This window comes from Mobula hypostoma, chromosome 4 (genome assembly GCF_963921235.1).
Source record: "Mobula hypostoma chromosome 4, sMobHyp1.1, whole genome shotgun sequence".
In the NCBI taxonomy this organism is placed as follows: Eukaryota; Metazoa; Chordata; class Chondrichthyes; order Myliobatiformes; family Myliobatidae; genus Mobula; species Mobula hypostoma.
Window position 1 is genome coordinate 61,441,944 of NC_086100.1, and position 19,139 is coordinate 61,461,082.

A 19,139-nucleotide genomic window follows, 5' to 3' on the forward strand; every position below is an offset into this window, starting at 1 on the left:
CCTCTGCATTGGTAAGACCTGTCGTAAACTGGGGGACCACTTCATCAAGTACCTCTGTTCCAGCCTCCAAAAGCAGAACATCCTGGTGGCCAAACATTTTAATTCAAATTCCCATTCCCATATGTCGGTCCTCTTGTGCCAATATGATGGTGGAGGAGCAACACCTTATATTCCATCTGGGTAGCCTCCAACCTGATGGCATGAATATTGATTTCTCCTTCCAGCAAAAATATTTTTCACTCTGCCTCCCCTCTTCTTTTATTCCCTACCCTAACCTTTTACTTCTTCTCACCTCCCTATCACTTCTTCCTGGGTCCTCTCCTTCTTCCTTTTCTCCTATGGTCCACTCTCCTCTCCTATCAGATTCCTCCTTCACCAGCTCTTTATCTTTACCACCCATTGGCCTCACCTATCACCATTTAACTAGCCTTATTCCCCTCTCCTCACCAGCTTTCTGGGGCCTCCCCCCTTACTTTTGAGTCCTGATGAAGGCTCTCCGCCCTAAACGTCGACTGTTTATTCATTTCCATTTGCGTGAACTGGATTTGATGTAATTATTGATGTGCATGTTGAACCTTACATTATCTTGATACCATTATCACTGCTTTTTAAAAGTATCTTTCCTCTACCTCTGAACAGTAATGACTGAGTCCTGGACGATGCTGCAAGTCACCTTCTCCTTTAAGTATTCTATTGGAGCTTCAATTCAAATAGTTCAAAAGCCGGTGCTCCTAGACACACCTTGAAATTAATTACTGTTCTCAAAAGTTGTTTATTGCAGAAAGAGACTATCGTCGTGAAAAAAACTGTGAAGCTAATTCTCGCTGAAGTACTCGGTTTCTTTGCACTTGCGATGAAAATAAAAGCTGACGTCTCATTTTTGATGAAAGGAATCAAAACGGCATCCGACTAATATAGTTTTAATATTGTTTATCGTAATGCTAACTCCCAACAGAGAACAGGATCTACACTGGCTGCACTTATATCCCTGAAATACGAGCCACCTTGTCGTCATAGTTCTGCTTTTATTATTGTTGCTTCCTGTTCATTCGAGAATGGTCCTCACAGGCTTTTATCACTTTTCCACACCCCTCTGGCACTCGGGGGAAAGGGGGGGGGGGAAGTTCCGTCTTCTTCCCGCCACTGACTTTTAAAACCTTAAGTACCCAGTAAACTTGACGCATTCAATGGATAGAGATGGTTGCAGATTTCTCAGTTGAAGAAATGCAAGCCAGGTCAGTGTAAAATTAGCTTTATGTATAAAATACATGTGCATGTGTTTGAGAGCGCGTGTCATATTGATCAATAAAGGCGTCCAGTATAACTGTTTTTCCCAGTTACTGTAGCTCGATTGATTTCTGTAATATTTTGATTAAGAACAGAAATTTTTTTTTCTAATCTGGATATTTTAGAACACTGCAGGCCTCTGTTCTTTATATTTTGGTTTGGGTGACTTCCTGCAGCTGCGAGAGCTGGGTCTGTTATTGTTTGGGAGATTAAGCGAATCGTGCTTTGAGTACGGTACTATCCTTGGCGCCATGTTTAGAGAACAAAGAGCTGATGTTAAAGCTGCAATATCAGCGACAGCAAATAATTATCTTCATATTTAAAGCAGCTCTAAAACATCGCACATGTAGGTTTGATGCACGAACTCGGAAAGCAAACATATCGGGCCAGCTACCTCTGCGAAACCTGCGGGATGGGCGCTGTGTATAGTTTCATGGAAACGGGGGGGGGGGGGGTATATGGGACCGAAGGACCAGGTGGGCAGTACCGAAGCGCCTCACCTGTGCACGAACGGGAACTCGTGTTTGCCTCAAGTTGAGGGGAGGGACGCGACCACTGTTCCTGGATTCTGTGGAAACAAATGTCCACGCTGTAACAGACGCAGAAATGCTTAGTAGTTGCGAAATTTCAATAGAAAGCATATATTTCTTACAAGTTCCTCTCTTTGAAGTTGTTTGTTCAGTACTCTTATCAATATCCGCAGCCGTTGAAGATCTGCGTCACATGATCACGGGGAATAATATTCTACTATACAAATGACTAATAGATTACAGCAGAAATTAACAATACACAGACAAGTTTACACCGGCTAGTGGCGTACTTGTAAGAAAAACTACCTCTAAACTAACTACCACGTGTGTTTTTTCTTGCAAAATACAGTGGTGCTAGGAAGTTGTGAACCCTGTAGAATTTTCTCTATTTCTGCATAAATATGACCTAAAATGTGATCAGATCTTCACATAGGTCCTACAACTAGATAAGATCACTCCCCTACTTGTACATAGTTTTCTCCTTTTGCTTGTTCTTTCTTTCCTCTCTTTTCTATAAGTGTATACCTCAGATAAATATTATGTGGAGATTTGTGGCATATATGACTATATGATATATATGTACAATATCTGAAATACATCTTATGGAAATGTTTGTTTGATGATGAACTTCAATAAAAAATAAATTACAAAAAAGCCCAATTAAATAAATAACACAAAAATATTATATGTATTCATTTATTTATTGAGAAAAATGATCCAATATTACATGTATTTATTGGAAAAAGTATGAAGGGTAATTGTTAAATTCGTGGCTTAAGGTAGAAAGAGTTAAATTTCATAAAACCTAGCACCTTCATTTTTCAACATAGTCCTGACATGGTCCGGTCTGTGAAATCCACGTTCCGGTTCATGGTCCGGTCCATGGACTACAGACTCTGGGTCTTCCGGCTGTCCCTTGTTTCAGTTGGGCTTAATCATAGGCACCTGATGCTCGTCTTGGGGCTGGGAATATAAGTGGCCCTGGGAGTGAGTGTGGGTGCTGGTTTGCCTTGTCAGTATCCCCTTGGAGCAACCTGCTGGTGGAAGGTCAGAGCAGCCATTTGTGATCTTTAGGCCTGGTTGGAGGACCACAGCTTCATGGAGCCTAGTTGTCTCTAGTTGGAGTAGTCATTGTGGTATGGCTGTCTCAGGGGCCAGCTGAGTGGCTGTCTGCCAGTCTGAACTAGATAGGGATTCAGCTGTTTCTGTAGCCAGCCATGGTTGCTGGCAGCCCTGAGACTTGGAGCCACCCTGGATTGAGCTCCCTTTCTGTCCTTGCCTCCGTGGGGTAAGTCAGGCTGTCTTTGCTGTTACCCTGTGGTTGGACCTGTCCCTTGCCTCTGTGGGGTAAGTCGGGCTCTCTTTGCTGTTACCTTATGGTGGGATCTGTCCCTTCAAGTCCTTGCCTCCGTGGGGTAAGCCAGGCTGACTTTGCCGTTACCCTGAGGCTAGACTGTTCCCTTCCCCTCTCCGTCTGAACTCCTGACAGTTTCCTCGGTGGTTTACCTCGGCAGTCATCCCGGTCCCGCATCCTAGTAAGCATCCTGGCCCTGCGTCCTAGGAACGGTCCTGGCCCTGTGCTCTAAGGAGTCCTGGCTCCATAGTCAAGGGCCTAACCGACCCAAGCCTCGAAGAACCCAAGCCTGCGTCCAGCCCTGTAGCCATGTCATGTCCTCACCTGGTTCTGGGGTCTGAGCCAGAGTCAAGATGCAGGTTCTGGGTCCTTGTCCAGTCTCTGACTCGGAGTCCAAGCCCAGGCTCCAAGTTCCCAGTTCCTTGTCCTGATCCTGCTTTCCTTGCCAGAGTCCTAGCCCAGTCTATCTTCCTGTCCCAGCTCCTAGTCTGTGTCCAGTCCTGTCCCTAACTCTAGTCCAGTCCAGTTCCCAGTACTTCAATGTCTGTGTCTTGCTTTTGGGTCTGCTCATCAACGCCCACCCTATGATAAGTCTCCTCATACACTTACACACTTAGTCCAGCGGTCGTAGAGCATACGGATCTTTGAACTCCAGAAAGTGTCCACAGCAGGGGTGATTGATAAGTTCATGGCCTAGGGTAGAAGGAAATGAGGTATACAACTCTCGTTACGTGCACATGCAGGTCAACTCTGAGTGACTATGCAGAAAGTTTGAAATTAATAACTCAACAGGGGTGATTGATAAGTTCGTGCCCTAAGGTAGAAGGAGATGAGTTATTAACTTCAAACTTTCTGCATAATCACTGAGTTGACTTGCATGTGCATGTAACAGAGCTGTATAACTCATCTCCTTCTACCTTGGGCCACGAACTTATCAATCACCCATCCTGTGGACACTTTCTGGAGGTCCAAGATCCGTACGCTCCACGACCACTGGACTAAGTCTGTAAATGTAGGAGGGGCTATGTTGAAAAATAAATGTGCTAGGTTTTCTAAGATTGACTCCTCCTACCTTAGGCCATGAACATATCAATCACCCCTCGTATGTGAACCTTTGCTTTCAGTAACTGGTGTGACTCCCTTGTACAGCAGTAACTTCAACCAAATGTTCCCGATAACTGTTGATCAGTCCTACACATCGGCTTGGAGAAATTTTAGGCCATTCCTCCTTACAACACTGCTTCACCTCTGGGATGTTGGTGCGTTTCCTTGCATGAATTACTTGGTTCAGGTCCTTCCACAACATTTCTATAGGATTAAGGTCAGGACTTTGACTCAGCCATTCTAAAACACAAATTTTCTTCTTTTTCACCATTCTGTTGTTGATTTACTGTTGTCTTTCAGATCATTGTCTTGTTGCATTATCCAACTTCTATTAAGCTTCAGGTGATAGACTGCTACTCTGACATTTTCCTGTAGACTGTGTTGATACAATTTTGAATTCATTGTTCCCTCAACTATTGCAAGCTATCTAGGCCCTGAGGCATCAAAGCAGCTCCAAACCATGATGCTCCTTCAACCATGCTTCACAGTTGGGATGAGGTTTTGATGTTGGTGTGCAGTGCCCTTTTTCCCCCCAAATATACCAATGTGCATTTCTGCCAAAAAGTTCATCTTTTGTCTCATCTGTCCATAGGACGTTGTCCCAGAAGTGTTGTGGAACATTCAGGTGTTCTTTTGCAAACTTGAAACATGCAGCAATACTTTTTTGGAGAGCAGTGGTTTCCTCTGTGGTGGCCTTCCATGAGCACCATTGTTGATCATTGATCTTCTCAGAGTGGATACATGAACAGAGACTTTAGCATGTTCTAGAGCTTCTGTTGTTACCCTTAGTTCATTTTCACCTGCTTCAGCATTGCACATTGTGCTGTTGGAGTGATCTATGCAGGATGCCCACTCCTAGAGAAAGTAGCAACAGTACTGAGTTCCTCCATTTGTAGACAATGTCTCTTACTGTGGACTGATGAACACTCAGGTCTTTAGAAATGCTTTTGTAGCATTTCCCAGCTTCATGCACCTCTACAATTCTTCTAAGGTCCTCAAAGTTGTTTTGATTGAGGCGTAGTGCATATAAACAGATCTTTCTTGAGAAGAGCAGACTCTGTCAGTACCTGACTTTGTGTTTTATTTATATACCTCTACAACCTACACCTCCAATCCCATCTCACTGATAGGAACACTTGACTCCAAATAGCTTTTGTAGAAGGCATTATCCCAGGGGTTCACATACTTTTTCCAACAAATACATGTAGTATTGGATAATTTTTCTCAATAAGTAAATGAACAAGTATAATGTTTTTTTGTGTTTTTTATTGAATTGGGTTCTCTTTATTTAGTTTCAGGAATTGTGTGAAGATCTGGTCACATTTTAGACCATATTAATGCAGAAATAGAGAAAATTCTACAGGGTTCACAAACTTTCTAGCACTGCTGTAGAGGGTGGGAGTCATCAGGTTGTAGAACTGTTTCTTTTCATTCTCATAGTCCGTAAATAACAAAAGAACAACCAAAGGCAAATCTTAGTTTACAAATAAGCTGAATCGCAGCTAGGTCAGTTGTATTCATGGAAGACCACTCTGCACTCAAAGGTAAAATAACCCAAGGAGCTACTGTATTGAGTCCATGACCCATGTTTTGGATATTTTTGCACTAGGGTATTGAGTTTTCCATTTGCCCATTTTTTTTATTGTGGTTGATTCTGTACTTGTAATTATAAGAAATTATATCACATGTTACAGTAATAGAAATAAAATTATGCCTTCAAAAATATGATATACTAATGAGTAAGACTTTTAACCAATCAGTTGAGCTTACAATGAAAATACCAAGCTGGAAAATGGCACTTGTCCAGCATCATTAGCATTAAAGATTAGCAAGATAATAGAAAAATGGATCCCAGGGATGTGGCCTTAGGCAATTACTTGGTGTTTCCACTTGATTTTATGGGTTGCAAACTGATCAATAAACTGCAAGACCTAGACCTTGATATCTTCTTGTGCAATTGGATCTTTAATTTCCTCATATGCAGACCTGAGTCAGTTCAGATTGGCAACAACATCTCCCCAATCAGGCAACAACATCTCCCCAATCAGGCATCAGCATAGCTACACCATAAGTCTCTGTGATTAGCCCCCTGCTCCATTCACTTTACACTTATGGCTGTGAGGCCAAGCACAGCTCCAATGCTATTACAAAGAAGGCACAGCAAAGCCTCTACTTCTTTAGAAGTTTGAGAACATTAGGCGTGTCATCTAAAACTCTGACAAACTTCTATGGATGTACATTGAAGAGTATACTGACTGGTTGCATCATGGCCTGGTATGGAAACACCAGTGCCCTTAAATGGAAACTCCTACAAAAAATAGTGGACTCAGCCCAGACCATCACAGGTAAAGCCCTCCTCACCATTGAGCACACCTACAGGGAGCTCTATTGCAGGTCAGGCAGCATCTATCAAGAGGAATGAACAGTAGGTATTTCGGGCCAAGACCCTTCATTAAGACGGAAAAAGAAAGGGGGGAAGCCTAAATGAGAAGGTGAGGAGGAGGAGTACAAGTTAGAAGGTAATAGGTGAAGGGACAGGTGGGTGTTTGGGAGAGAGGAGATAAAGTTAGAAGCTAATAGATGGATGGAGGTAAAGGGCTGAAGAAGAAGGAATCTGATGGGATACGACTGTGGATCATGGGGGAAAGGTAAGGAGGAGAGGCACCAGTTGGAGGTGATAGGCAAGTGAAGAGAAGAAAAGGGGTTAGAAGGGAGCTGGAATGGAGAATGGAAAAGAGAGAAATAGAGGGGGAGAAATTGCTGGAAGTTAGGAAGATCAATGTTCATGCCATCAGGTTGGAGGCTATCCAGACATAATATGAGGTGTTACTCTCCAACCTGAGAACGGCTTCATCCTGACAGTGAGGACCAACATGTCAGAATAGGAATGGGAAGTCAAATTGAAATGGGCGGTCACCAGGAAATCTCGACGTTGTAAGGGGAGCGAAGGTACTTGAGGAAGTGGTCCCCCAGTCTATGTTGGGAGGCTGCACTGGATACAGTAGATGACCCTGACAGACTTTCAGGTGAACTAATCTGGAAAGACATGTAGAGACCCTGATTGGTGGTGAAGGAGGAGGTGCAGGGGTGGGTGTAATGCTTGTCCCACTTGCAGGGCTAAGTGGAGGAGGGAGATAAGTGGGGAAACACAAATGGACAAGGAAGTCATGTAGAGAACAATCCCTACAAAAAGCCTAGTGGGAGAGGGTGGTGGGAAGATTTGCTTAGTGGCAGATTCCACTGAAGATGGTAAAAGTTACAGAATATGATGTGACAGGACACAGAAGTTTGTGTGGTAGTAGATATGGACAGGGGAGCCCTATCCCTGTTATGGGGTGAGAATGGATGTGTTGGAAATGGAGAAGGTGCAGTTGAGGGCAGCATCTATGGTATTGGAAGGGAAACGCCATTCTTTGAAGAAGGAGGTCATCTCAGATGTTCTAGAACAGATGTGATGGAAACAGAGGAACTAATAAAAGGGAATCGCATTTTTACAAGAGAACAGGAATTCTGCAGATGCTGGAAATTCGAGCAACACACATCAAAGTTGCTGGTGAACGCAGCAGGCCAGGCAGCATCTCTAGGAAGAGGTGCAGTCGATGTTTCAAGCCGAGACCCTTCGTCCTGATGAAGGGTCTCGGCCTGAAACGTCGACTGCACCTCTCCCTAGAGATGCTGCCTGGCCTGCTGCGTTCACCAGCAACTTTGATGTGTGTGTTTTTACAAGTGAAGAAAGTTAGTCAAAGTAGCTGTGAGAGTCAGTATAAACATACCAGTGTGAGACAGAGACAAAAAGATCAAGAAAGTAGACGGAGGTGTCTGATATGGATCAAGTAAGTTTGAGGGCAGGGTGAAAGTTGATGAAATTGACAAGCTCAGTAGGGGTGCAGGAAGTAGTGCCAGTGCAGTCTTTGATAACAAGTGGAGCTTCCCATGACATGTAACGAACAAGTGGAGCTCCTGAGCTGAAAAGTTGTAGGTGTTAAGAAGATTTGATTGAAGACTTTCAAATAGTGGGAAGGATAAGCACAGATAAACTAATTGATATAGTTTAAAGAAATCCAAAGAATATGACTAAGTTATATCAACAAATAAATGGGTTGTCATCAGAAAATGTGCATTTTACAGAATTGCCAACTCATTTTATATTGGATATTAGAAAAGGATCCATTCTTAATTTTGGTCAGAGTTGCCTGTATTAAATGTGGGTACCACATTGATGTAAGTATTTACCACACACTTGTGTTATTTTTAGAAATTGTGTGATTGCCTGTGGGGAATCAGAGAATAATGTAAGTTTCCTTTCCGGCTGCCTTTTTGCATCTCCCATGAGATGGTGTTTCTTGGCTGAAGAATATGGATATGGGGGGTGGAGAGGGTGGATGGCAGTCATGTTGTTGCAAGAGCTGAACAAAAATTGTATGAGATTGACTCTACATACCAGATGTTCTTTTTCTGTTATTGACATATGTTCTTAATATAAGACATGAACCAACATAAAAACAATTGTTAAATGTACAGTAAGTAATGGAAACTGCAGAGATGGAAGTTAGTATTTCAGTAACTTCCTTGTTCATAGTATATGTTTCTTTAAAACTGCTTTTTTTAGCACACAAAAAAATCAGCTAGGCACTTATCTTGGTTGTCAGCAGTCTATCAGCAATTAACCAGAATTGGAGGCAAGTTGGTGCCTGGTTCCTCTACCCTTATTTGTTACTTGAGAATCTTTCTGAATTCTCATTCCCATTAGCACCTTCTGTCACAATGACAATAATTTGTTTTGATTGCAATCTAGATGCCAGCATCTGAGATCCTCCCAGAAAGTCTGGATTCTATTCTGTATGGTCTCTTTCGAATCTTTATTTTTTTTTTAGCCCTTCCATTGTTGCCATGTCTTCAGTTGTCAAAGTTCGTAAGTCCTGAAATTCACATCACCAAGTAAAATCCTTTAAAAATGTTCAGTTAGAGATTGGCAGCTATGACGTTGTGGGCATCACTGTTTCGCGGCTGAAAGAAGATCATAGTTGGCACCTTAGCATCCAAGGATACAACTTGTATTGAAAGGACAGGCAGGTAGGCAGAGGATGACTCTGTTGGTGAAAAATAAAATCAAATCCTTAGAACGAGGTGATAGAGAATCGAAAGATGTAGAATCCTTGTGGATAGGATAAGAAGGTTAAAAAGACCAAGATGGGATTTGCATACAGGCCTCCAAACAGTAGCCAGAACATGAGATACAAATTAGAGCAGGGGATAGAAAAGGTATGTGATAAGAGAAATGTTACGACTGGTAGATTTTAATATGCAGGTAAATTGGGAAAATCAGTTTGGTGCTGGATCCCAAGTGAGGATATTCTGGCTTCTTCCCCTTGCCTTTCTAGTCCTGATATAGAGTCCCTGCCTGAAACATCGACTCTATTCCTCTCCGTAGATGCTGCCTTACTTGCTGAGTTCCTGCAGTATTATGTGTATCACAACCTGGTATGGAAGTTGTCCTGTCCAAGACCAAAAGAAGCTGCAGAAGATCGTGAACACAGCGCAGCACATCACACAAACCAATCTTCCGTCAGTGGACTCACTTTACACTGCACACTGTCGGAGCAGTGCTGCCAGGATAATCAAGGACACGATCCACCCAGCCAACACACTTTTCGTCCCTGTTCCCTCCAGGAGAAGGTTCAGGAGCTTGAAGACTCGTACAGCCATATTTGGGAACAGCTTCTTTCCAACTGTGATAAGACTGCTGAACGGATCCTGACTGGGATCTGGGCCGTACCCTCCAAATATCCGGACCTGCCTCTCGTTTTTTTTTTGCGCTACCTTACTTCCCATTTTTCTATTTTCTATTTATAATTTAAATTTTTAATATTTACTAATTTTAACTATTTTTAATATTTAATATTTGTAATCCAGGGAGTGTGAAGTGCAGAATCAAATATCGCTGTGATGATTGTATGTTCTAGTACCAATTGTTTGGTGACAATAAAGTATAAAGTAAAGTATGTGTCTGTTACACAATTTTTGTCAACTTTATTTTGGTGAAATACTTTGGGTATATAGCCATGCTAAAGGTGTTACACATTTGCTTGAAGTGGATCACTGCTTTTGAGTGGGCTGTTTTTCCTGTGTGGATTCTTAGCTGTATCAGATTAAGTTGCTTCTCCAGATGGCGAGAAGCTCTTACAATGCCAAAATAAGTTGGCAATGGCTCCTGCATTTAGCTGCTCAAACAATGTGGGTCTGCATTAATTATCTGCTGAAAAAAATTGCAATAAATATCATGTCAGGATTATGCAGGCTATCATTTTACTCATCATGCTATAGACTGTTATTTCCAAATCCTAGAACAAGTCTCTCTACTCTTCATTTCCTGGATAAGAGAAGCTTTGATTGATGGAAAAATTATTAAGTCCATTGGATTTAAACAGTGCTCACACCGGCTTTGAAATACAACTGGTGCTGTTCACAGTTAACAGCACAGACATATAATAAGACTGTCATGTCACAGACTAACTAAATTAGAGTATTAACTAATTAGGATGACATACAACTAAATTAACCTTATTACCGATTACTTACTTCAGAGTGGCTTCTTCATTATACTATTGATACATATGCAGGCAATCTCTCATTATGAATGTCTGACTCTCAATATCTTTGCTGAAGCATGAAGGTAGGCTAGCCAATAATATAAGAGGATAGTTTTTCAGATATATAAAGAGTGAAAGAGATGAAAGAGGATATTAGACTGCTGGATTGGGGACAAAGAAACAGCAGACAAACTTGCTAAGTATTTTGTGTCAGATTTAACTCTGACAGAAATTCAGGAGTGCCAAGGGGAAGAAGTGAGTGTCATTATTGATATTCCTAAAGAGAAGGTGCTTGGGAAGCTGAAAGGTCGGAAGGCAGATAAGTCACCTTGACCAGGTGGACCACACACCAGGGTTCTGAAAGAGGTAGCTGAAGAGACTGTGAAGGCATTATTTATGATCTGTCAAGAATCATTAGATTCTGGTATTATTCCAGAGGACTGGAAAATTGCAAATGTCACTCCACTCTTTAAGGAGGGAGGGAGACAGAAGAAAGAAAATTGTAGGCCAGTTAGCCTGACCAGTGGTTGGGAAGATGAATAATGAAGCCCATTATTAAGCATGAGGTGTCAGAGTACTTGGAGGCACATGATCAAATAGGCCAAAGCCAGCTTGCTTTTCTCAAGGGGAAATTTTGCCTGTTAAATCTGTTGAAATTCTTTGAGGAAATAACAGGTAGGATAGACCATCAGTGGATTTTCTTGAATTGGATTTTCAGAAGACCTTTAGCATGAAGCTGCTAAACAAGATGGATCCCATGGTATTAAAGGAAAGATACATGGAGGCACTCTGTTGATCGAGGTTGAGCACGGATGTTGCATCCTAGCTATTTATGTGATATGCAAGCCATTGCACAAGTGAGGGCAGCACAATATGGAGAGCAGGCTGTTATCAATGCAGCTGGCTCCCCCTCTCTGTGCAACAAATGAATCCAAAGGAACGACTGTCAGACAATGAGCAACACATCCAAAATGCTGCAGGAACTCAGCAGGCCAGGCAGCATCTATGGAAAAAAAGTTCAGTCGATGATTTGGGCCGGGACCCTTTGACAGGACTCAATACATTGACACAGTTTGGTACCAGTGACATCACACGAGTTGCCACTCATCGTTGAACTCAATGTAGGACCATCTTAGGGACTCTAGCTCCAATTTTTCCTCAGGGTTTACTCCTGAAGCATTTGACGGTGCTGGGCCTATATTCACTGAAGTTTAGAAGAATGGGTGGGGTGGGGGGGGTGGAATCTCAATAAATATTGAAACAACTAGGTAGAGTGGACGCTGAGAGGACGATTCTTATAGTGGGGGAGTCTAGGGCTGGAGGACAAAGCCTTAGAATGCAAGGATGTCCCTTTGGAACAGAGATAGTTATAGAAAAGTACAGCACAAGACAGGCCATTTGGCCCATTTAATCCATGCCAAACCATTTAAACTGCTTATTCCATTGACCTGCATATGACGATAGCCCACCACACCCCTGCTATCCATGTACCTATCCAAACTTCTCGTAAACATTGAAATCGAGCTTGCATGCACCACTTGCGCTGGGAGCTCAAATGAAGAAGATTCCACTCATGAACCCCTTGAACTTATCACCTTTCACCCTTAACCCATGTGCTTTAGTTCTAGTCCCACTCAACCTCAGTGGATAAAACCTACTTGCATTTACCCTACCTATACCCTTTATAGTTTTATATACCTCTGTCAAATCTCCCTCAATCTTCTACACTCCAAGGAATAAAGTTTTAATCTATTCAATCTTTCCTTATAACCCAGGTCTTCCAGTCCTGGCAACATCCTTGTAATTTTTCTCTCTACTCTTTCAGCCTGATTTACATCTTTCCTGTGGGTAGATGAACAAAACTGCACACAACACTTAAAATTAGGTCCCACCAACATCTCATACAAGTTCAACATAACATCCCATCTCAAAATCGTAAATATTTTGATTTATGAAGACTAAAAGTTTTATTACAACCCAAGCTACCTGTGACTCCACTTCCGGTGAGTTATGGACCTGTATTCTCAGATCTCTTTGTTCTTCCATACTCCTCAGTGCCCTACAATTCACTGTGTAAGACCTACCTTAGTTTAATGGACACCACATTATGAGCACCAAATTGCAGCTCACTAAATTGAAGAGGGGTTTGACTGTTAACAGTCTCCTCAGCTCAGGGACAATTAGGAATAGATAACTTTAATTGTAGCACTTGAAAAGGATCTGGATAAATCTGAAAGAGGAAAATTTTACTGAGCAGTGGAGAGAACAGAAAAAATGGAGCTGGGTGGATGGCTTTTGCAAAGAGACTGTAGGAAGTCACCTTGCTGGATGCCTTCCTCCTGTCTTGTAATTATTCTATGATTCTGCACCAACAATAGCCAGCATTGTCAGTGATGCCTACGTCACATTGATGAATATTTTTAAAAAGGCTGCCACTTTGCTGACTTAGAATAAATCTTGTTGCCCAAAGTACACATCCCTTTGTAAAGTAGAACTGCAGGATACCGCTATCTGCAACCCCTTGACTTAGTCCTGTCTCAGTTTCTGATCATCATTGAGCAATGTGACCATCCTGATTTACCTAAAGAGCCTGTTTCACAATAAGCATTTTAACATGTATAGATATTTTTAAAAATATCTACGTAAAACATAATAATTGTTATTGTAAGAATTTTACTGAACTTCTCTTGTGCACTTATGATATAACTACTGCAACCACATATTCAAAGAACATTTATTATAAAAAATGTATAAATGATACAGCTTGAGATATTTCTGCTTACTGGCAGCCACAAAATAAGAAAGACCAAGCACCCAGTTACCAAAAAGAAAGACCAAGACCACTGCACAGAGAAAGAGAAAGAAAAAAACACAATCATGCAAACACTAGAAGCAAGTGTCCACATTCTGAACCAGATTGAGTGCTTAGATCTGTTCCCCAGTGCAGCCAGTGTAGGCCCAGGTCTCGGTCTCAGCACCACAGCAACCAGAGCAGTTCGCCGCTGAGAGGTGAATGAACATCACACGAGAGCGAGCGCAATCAGCCCGACCTTCACCTCCGGTCCCAGCACTCGGGCATTCAAGTTGATCTGCACCAGTGTTTAAGTTGTCCAAGCACCAGGTAGTGCTTTGCTCCAGGACCTGGACCCCGGCATAGCGATACACTTGGGCCACTTCCATCTCCATCTCTCCAAATCGGCTCGGCATTTGGAATGATCCAGCCTCTCACCAGGGTTAGGTGGATGGGCATCAAAACTCTTCCACGTCAACTCTGTTCCAAATCATCCACTCCAACTCCAATTCCGACAGTGATACCAACTCCGTCTGCGGCCCCATCTTGAAGATGTTGCACTTTGGTTTTGCAATGCACCCTCATGGCCCATCCTTCAAATCAGCTTCACCTCCACTTGCTTCTTCATCGTTTGTGATAATTTACCATAATTTTCTTAAGAAAAGGTGTTATTAGTAATGTTTTTAGTTGAGCACCTTGCCTTTCCACCTAACATTAAGCTGTTGCACACCTTCAGTAGCACCATCTTAAACCAAAAGTTCTGGTAACTGTAATTTTTGCTGATTCAGTGGTAACCATGAGCTACCAACCTCTGTGGGTGGTGAGAATATTTTTTCTATTTAAAAAAATGTGTTTATTTAGTCGGGATGGGATGAGGAACAAGAGTTAATCAACAATTAGCTGAAGTACAGCTTTCTCCATTAATTTATTGGTAGCATCCAATAGATCATTTCTGTATCATATAGAATCAGGCATAGTGGTGGAGAGCCATGTAACTACAGGAAGTAGAGGCTCCATAAACATCCCCTTCCCTTCAATCAGAGTGCCAGTGATTCCCAACCATTTTTATGCCATGGAGCAATAACATTAAGTAAGACATCAGTGGAGCCCAGGCTGTAGGCCGTAATGCTTCCAAGTGCTTTAATGAGAAATTAAACCACCTATGCAGCAAAGTTGAGAATAGGTGTGCATGTATAATCTTCCTCCGGTAAGTTTCAAGGTGAAGCAGAATTAAATTCAATTTGCATACCTAATTAACAAATATAGTTGTAGTTCTTAGAGGCCAGTTATCACAACTCCAGGGTATCACTGCAGGAACCTTACATCACCTGGCTGATTCACCTGCTGCTTATTGAGCTTCAAATCAACTTAAGGCCATATGTGTGGGCATTTCTTCACTCTTGTATGTTCTTCACCTCCAGCCTTATTTTCAATTCTTCTTCAGTAGTTTGTGCCAGCTGCTCCAAGATCTGAATGGCATTCAGACTTGGGCTGGCAGATAGTAGGTTAACTTGTATGCTACAAAAAGTCAGCTAGTACCACCTTTATTGAGAGTAAGCCCTGCTCTCTGCTTTCAACGTTGAACAGTAGAAGCTGTGTTTAATCCTTGATGATGTCCCAGTGTAATTAATGACTAGAGGTTGGACTGTACCACCACCTCAGCAAAAAAAATTAAATTTTATTTAGAAACATAGCACAGAACAGACCTTTCTGGCCCAAAAAGCCATGCCACCCAGCAACCCATCTACCCATCTATTTAATCCTAGCCTAATCACAGGACAATTTACAATGACTAATTAACCTATGAACTGGTGCATCTTTGGACCGTGGGAGCAGCCAGAGGAAACCAACATGATGACGGAAATGAGCATACAAACTCCTGACAGATGGCACCAGAATTGAACTACGATTTCCGGAACGCCATGAGCTGTAATAGCATCATGTTATCCACTGTGCTACCATGGCACCATAATACAATATAGTGGCAAATGTAGTGCAGAAGCATGATAATCTCCAAGGTGTTGCTCACACTTGACCCCTCAGAGCCTTTCTGGTTATTGGCAAAGCTTAAAGAGGATTGTGATGGAACATTGCACAGTTGAAACATAGTTTAATCTGATTTGGCTTTACTTTTGGCTATATATATGGCAGGCTTTTATTTTGTTTTGTTGCCAACAGTATGACATGTTAAGTGCTGACTCCTAATGAAACACTAGAGGACTGATTCTTACCGATGCACACTGTGGAGCTTCATCTATCACTGTGCACATGGGGGAATCAGGACATACTGCCAATAACTTTGGGCCTGTTTGCACATGCAAAGTCGTCCCTTTTTTTAGACTTTTTACAATTTAATTTTTAACATTTTCAGCATTCTTGATGAAGGACATACGTTAGTTTTTTTTTCCCCCAAGTGTGTACAGTTTAGTAGTCTGACATTATTCTGGCTTCAAACATGTTTGTCTAACTTTTCAACCCTTCACAAACTTGACATCATCCAAAAATCTGCTCTTCATTTTAAAACATCACCAGGTCTCACACACTCATCACCAGTGCTTACTGATCTACATTGTTTCTGCTATACCTGTGCTTCAATTGCAAAAGACTCAATTTTATATTTAAATTTCTAGCTCCTCTATCTCTAGGCTGTCCCAGTATGGTGTATTTCTACCAATCCTAATTCCTTTTGCCATGATAGATGGCTGTTGCTTAAGTTACCAAGGCTCCAAACTCCACATTTCCAACTTTCCTTTTTTAGATACACTGTTACGTATATTGATTTGGCCAAGTTTCTTCTCTGCCATTCTTAAACTTCTTCCCTGTGTTAACTTCTGCCTGAGAAACTCTGTAGCAACTGTGTGTATTTCCTAGCATTGGTCCTCCTGTTTTGGCATGCTGCCAATGTTCTGTCTATCACATTGGGATGATATTCTTCCACTTTGGTAGGTTATATAAACAGCGATTAATGTTAAGTAGGAAAGGAATCAAAAGTACTCATCATTTGGGCTATGCTTCGGACCCCTCTGTAAGCTGTAAATTAACTGACCTGTGAACCATTTGCTATCCTGGGAAAAAAATCAGAGAAAGTAAAGTTTTGCTGACCTAGACTACTACTATGAATAATACAGGGTGAGGAAGTCCATGCAGTTGATGCCACATATTTTTAGTTAACTATAGTCACTCCCTTCCGCAGATCTTATCTGCCCTGTTTTTTGTACCCTGTTCAATGTACCAGGACTCATTGATACCCGTTTGTACTCCTCCTCTTCCCCCACCTTTTCACTGTGGCTTTTGTCCCCTTCTTTCCAGTCCTGACAAAGGGCCTTGACCCAAAATGTCAACTGTTTCTTTCCCTCCATAGGTGCTGTCTGACCTGCTGAGTTCCTCCAGCACTTGGTGTGAATTGCTTAAGATTTCTAGCATCTGAGGAACATCCTGTGACTCCAACATAAAATCCGTTTCACTGTGTTCGAGTCCTGTCAATCTTCACCCAAGTTACTTGTCCAGGGGTGTCTAAAGTTGCACAGTTTCCTCCCTATTGGTGTTGGTTACTCGTTGGTTTGATAAGTATTCCTTCTTATGCCCATGCTTGCCTGCGCTGCTCACCAGTGAAGCCAAAGCTTCAAGATGCTGCTTGGTCACCAGCACTGGCCAAAGTCTGGGTTTGTGTGCTTCCCATGAGGTCCTTTCTTAATAGTTTTTATACGCCAATTTGTAAAGTGTCGGCTTATGCATTCATCCTTCGGAATTGGACTTGGTATTATTGTCACAACAATTAAGGTATAGTGAAAAGTTTGTCTTGCAGACTGTTCAAACTGACCAAATCATTACACGGTGCATTGATTTGTAATTGAAAATTGCATCCCTGATGTCAAGGTATGTAAGGTAGGGTGGGCAATTGGCTGGAGGTAGTGGTGGCTGTGAAGGAGGGAGTGGCATATAGGTGTGAGGGAACAGAGGAAGGAAGGACTGGCAAGAGTGGAGAGGAAGCGCTGTTTGTTGGCACCATGGGTGATGGAGGACACAAACACACACACTCACATTGCCATCATCCTGTACCCAATTTTAATACAAGTACAGAATCTCCAATTTTAAAACTTTATAATCTCCCATTTTAATGCTTTTTGTTTATTTTTCTTCCTTTTTATCTCTCTGTTTACCTCAATCATCACTCAACCTTCAATGCCTCCCAACTCTACTCCTGTTCCCCTCTCCTATCTGATACTCACTGCCTTTCATCTTTCACCCCTCTTCACTCCACCAGTTACCGAAGATTCATTCTTGCAATTCCTCTTCTGGCCATTTTGCCCCTCAATCCTCAGATGTGATGCAGGGGTTTGCCCTGAAACATCAATAATTCCTTTCCTCACAAGGATGGTGCTAAACCCACAAAGTTCCTCCAGCAGTTTATTTGTGGCATTGAGGGATTAGTAGACTGGTTCATATTCTGTACATTTCAAATGACTAGGATCTTATTAGCAAAGCAGTCATGGGCTTTACAATAATGCCAAATGATTCGACTTATTAATGAGTATTTGGAGCATAGCATAAGACAGTGGTCCCCAACCACCAGGCTGCGGACCTGTATCGGGCCGCAAAGCATGTGCTACTGGGCCGCAAGGAAACAATATGATTTGGCGATATGAAACGATATGAGTCAGCTGCACCTTTCCTCATTCCCTGTCACGCACTGTTGAACTTGAACACACGCGAGGTCATTACGCATTTGTCATCCACGTCAGCGCGGGAAGAAGATCAACTCCTCGAGCTTGCAAATGACGGTGGGCTGAAAAGTATGTTTGACCTAACATCTCTGCTGGTATTCTGGATCAAAATCAAGGCTAAGTATCCTGAGATAGCCACGAAAGCACTAAAAACGTTGCTTCCATTTCCAACATATCTCTGCGGTGGGGTTTTCTGCATTGAATACAAAGAAAACTAAATTGTGGAATAGACTGGACATAAGGAACCCCCTTCAAGTATCACTGTCTCTCACCACCCCTCGATGGGACCGTCTTGTTGCAGGGAAACAAGCCCAGGGCTCCTACTGATTCAGCGATATTGGTGTGTTGCAATGATTTTATACAGGTGTCCCCCACTTTTTGAACATTTGCTTTATGAAACCTCACTGTTATGAAAGACCTACATTAGTTCCCTGTTTTCGCTAACAGGAGGTGTTTTCACTGTTACGAAAAAAGGCAGCGTGCAATAAAAGGCAGTGCGTGCCCCAAGCAGCCACTCCTCCCCCAGATTCGGAACGGCATTCTGGCCGGCATTGCTTAAACACGTGCCTGTGAGCATCTGTTTGCAAGATGAGTTCTAAGGTATCGGAAAAGCCTGAAGGAGCTCGTAAGGGTGTTACACTTAACATAAAACTAGATATAATTAAGCGTTTCAATGGTGGTGAACGAAGTAAGGACAACATGAGTTTGGCTCGTGGAAGTTGATGAAGATGATGTTGAAGAGGTTTTGGCATCCCATGA

The 19,139-nt window shown here is 42.2% G+C and overlaps 1 protein-coding gene across 2 annotated transcripts in view; it reads left to right on the plus strand.

Moving 5' to 3' along the window:
* The first annotated feature begins 1,009 nt into the window (after window positions 1-1,009).
* si:dkeyp-97b10.3 (NACHT, LRR and PYD domains-containing protein 1b allele 2) overlaps window positions 1,010-19,139 on the plus strand; it is a 77,952-nt gene continuing 59,822 nt past the window's right edge. For both annotated transcript variants that reach the window (XM_063044899.1, XM_063044900.1), the window contains exon 1: window positions 1,010-1,235. In XM_063044899.1, the coding sequence (XP_062900969.1) occupies window positions 1,198-1,235 (38 nt within the window). In that variant the 5' untranslated portion in view covers window positions 1,010-1,197. The remainder of the gene's footprint in view (window positions 1,236-19,139) is intronic.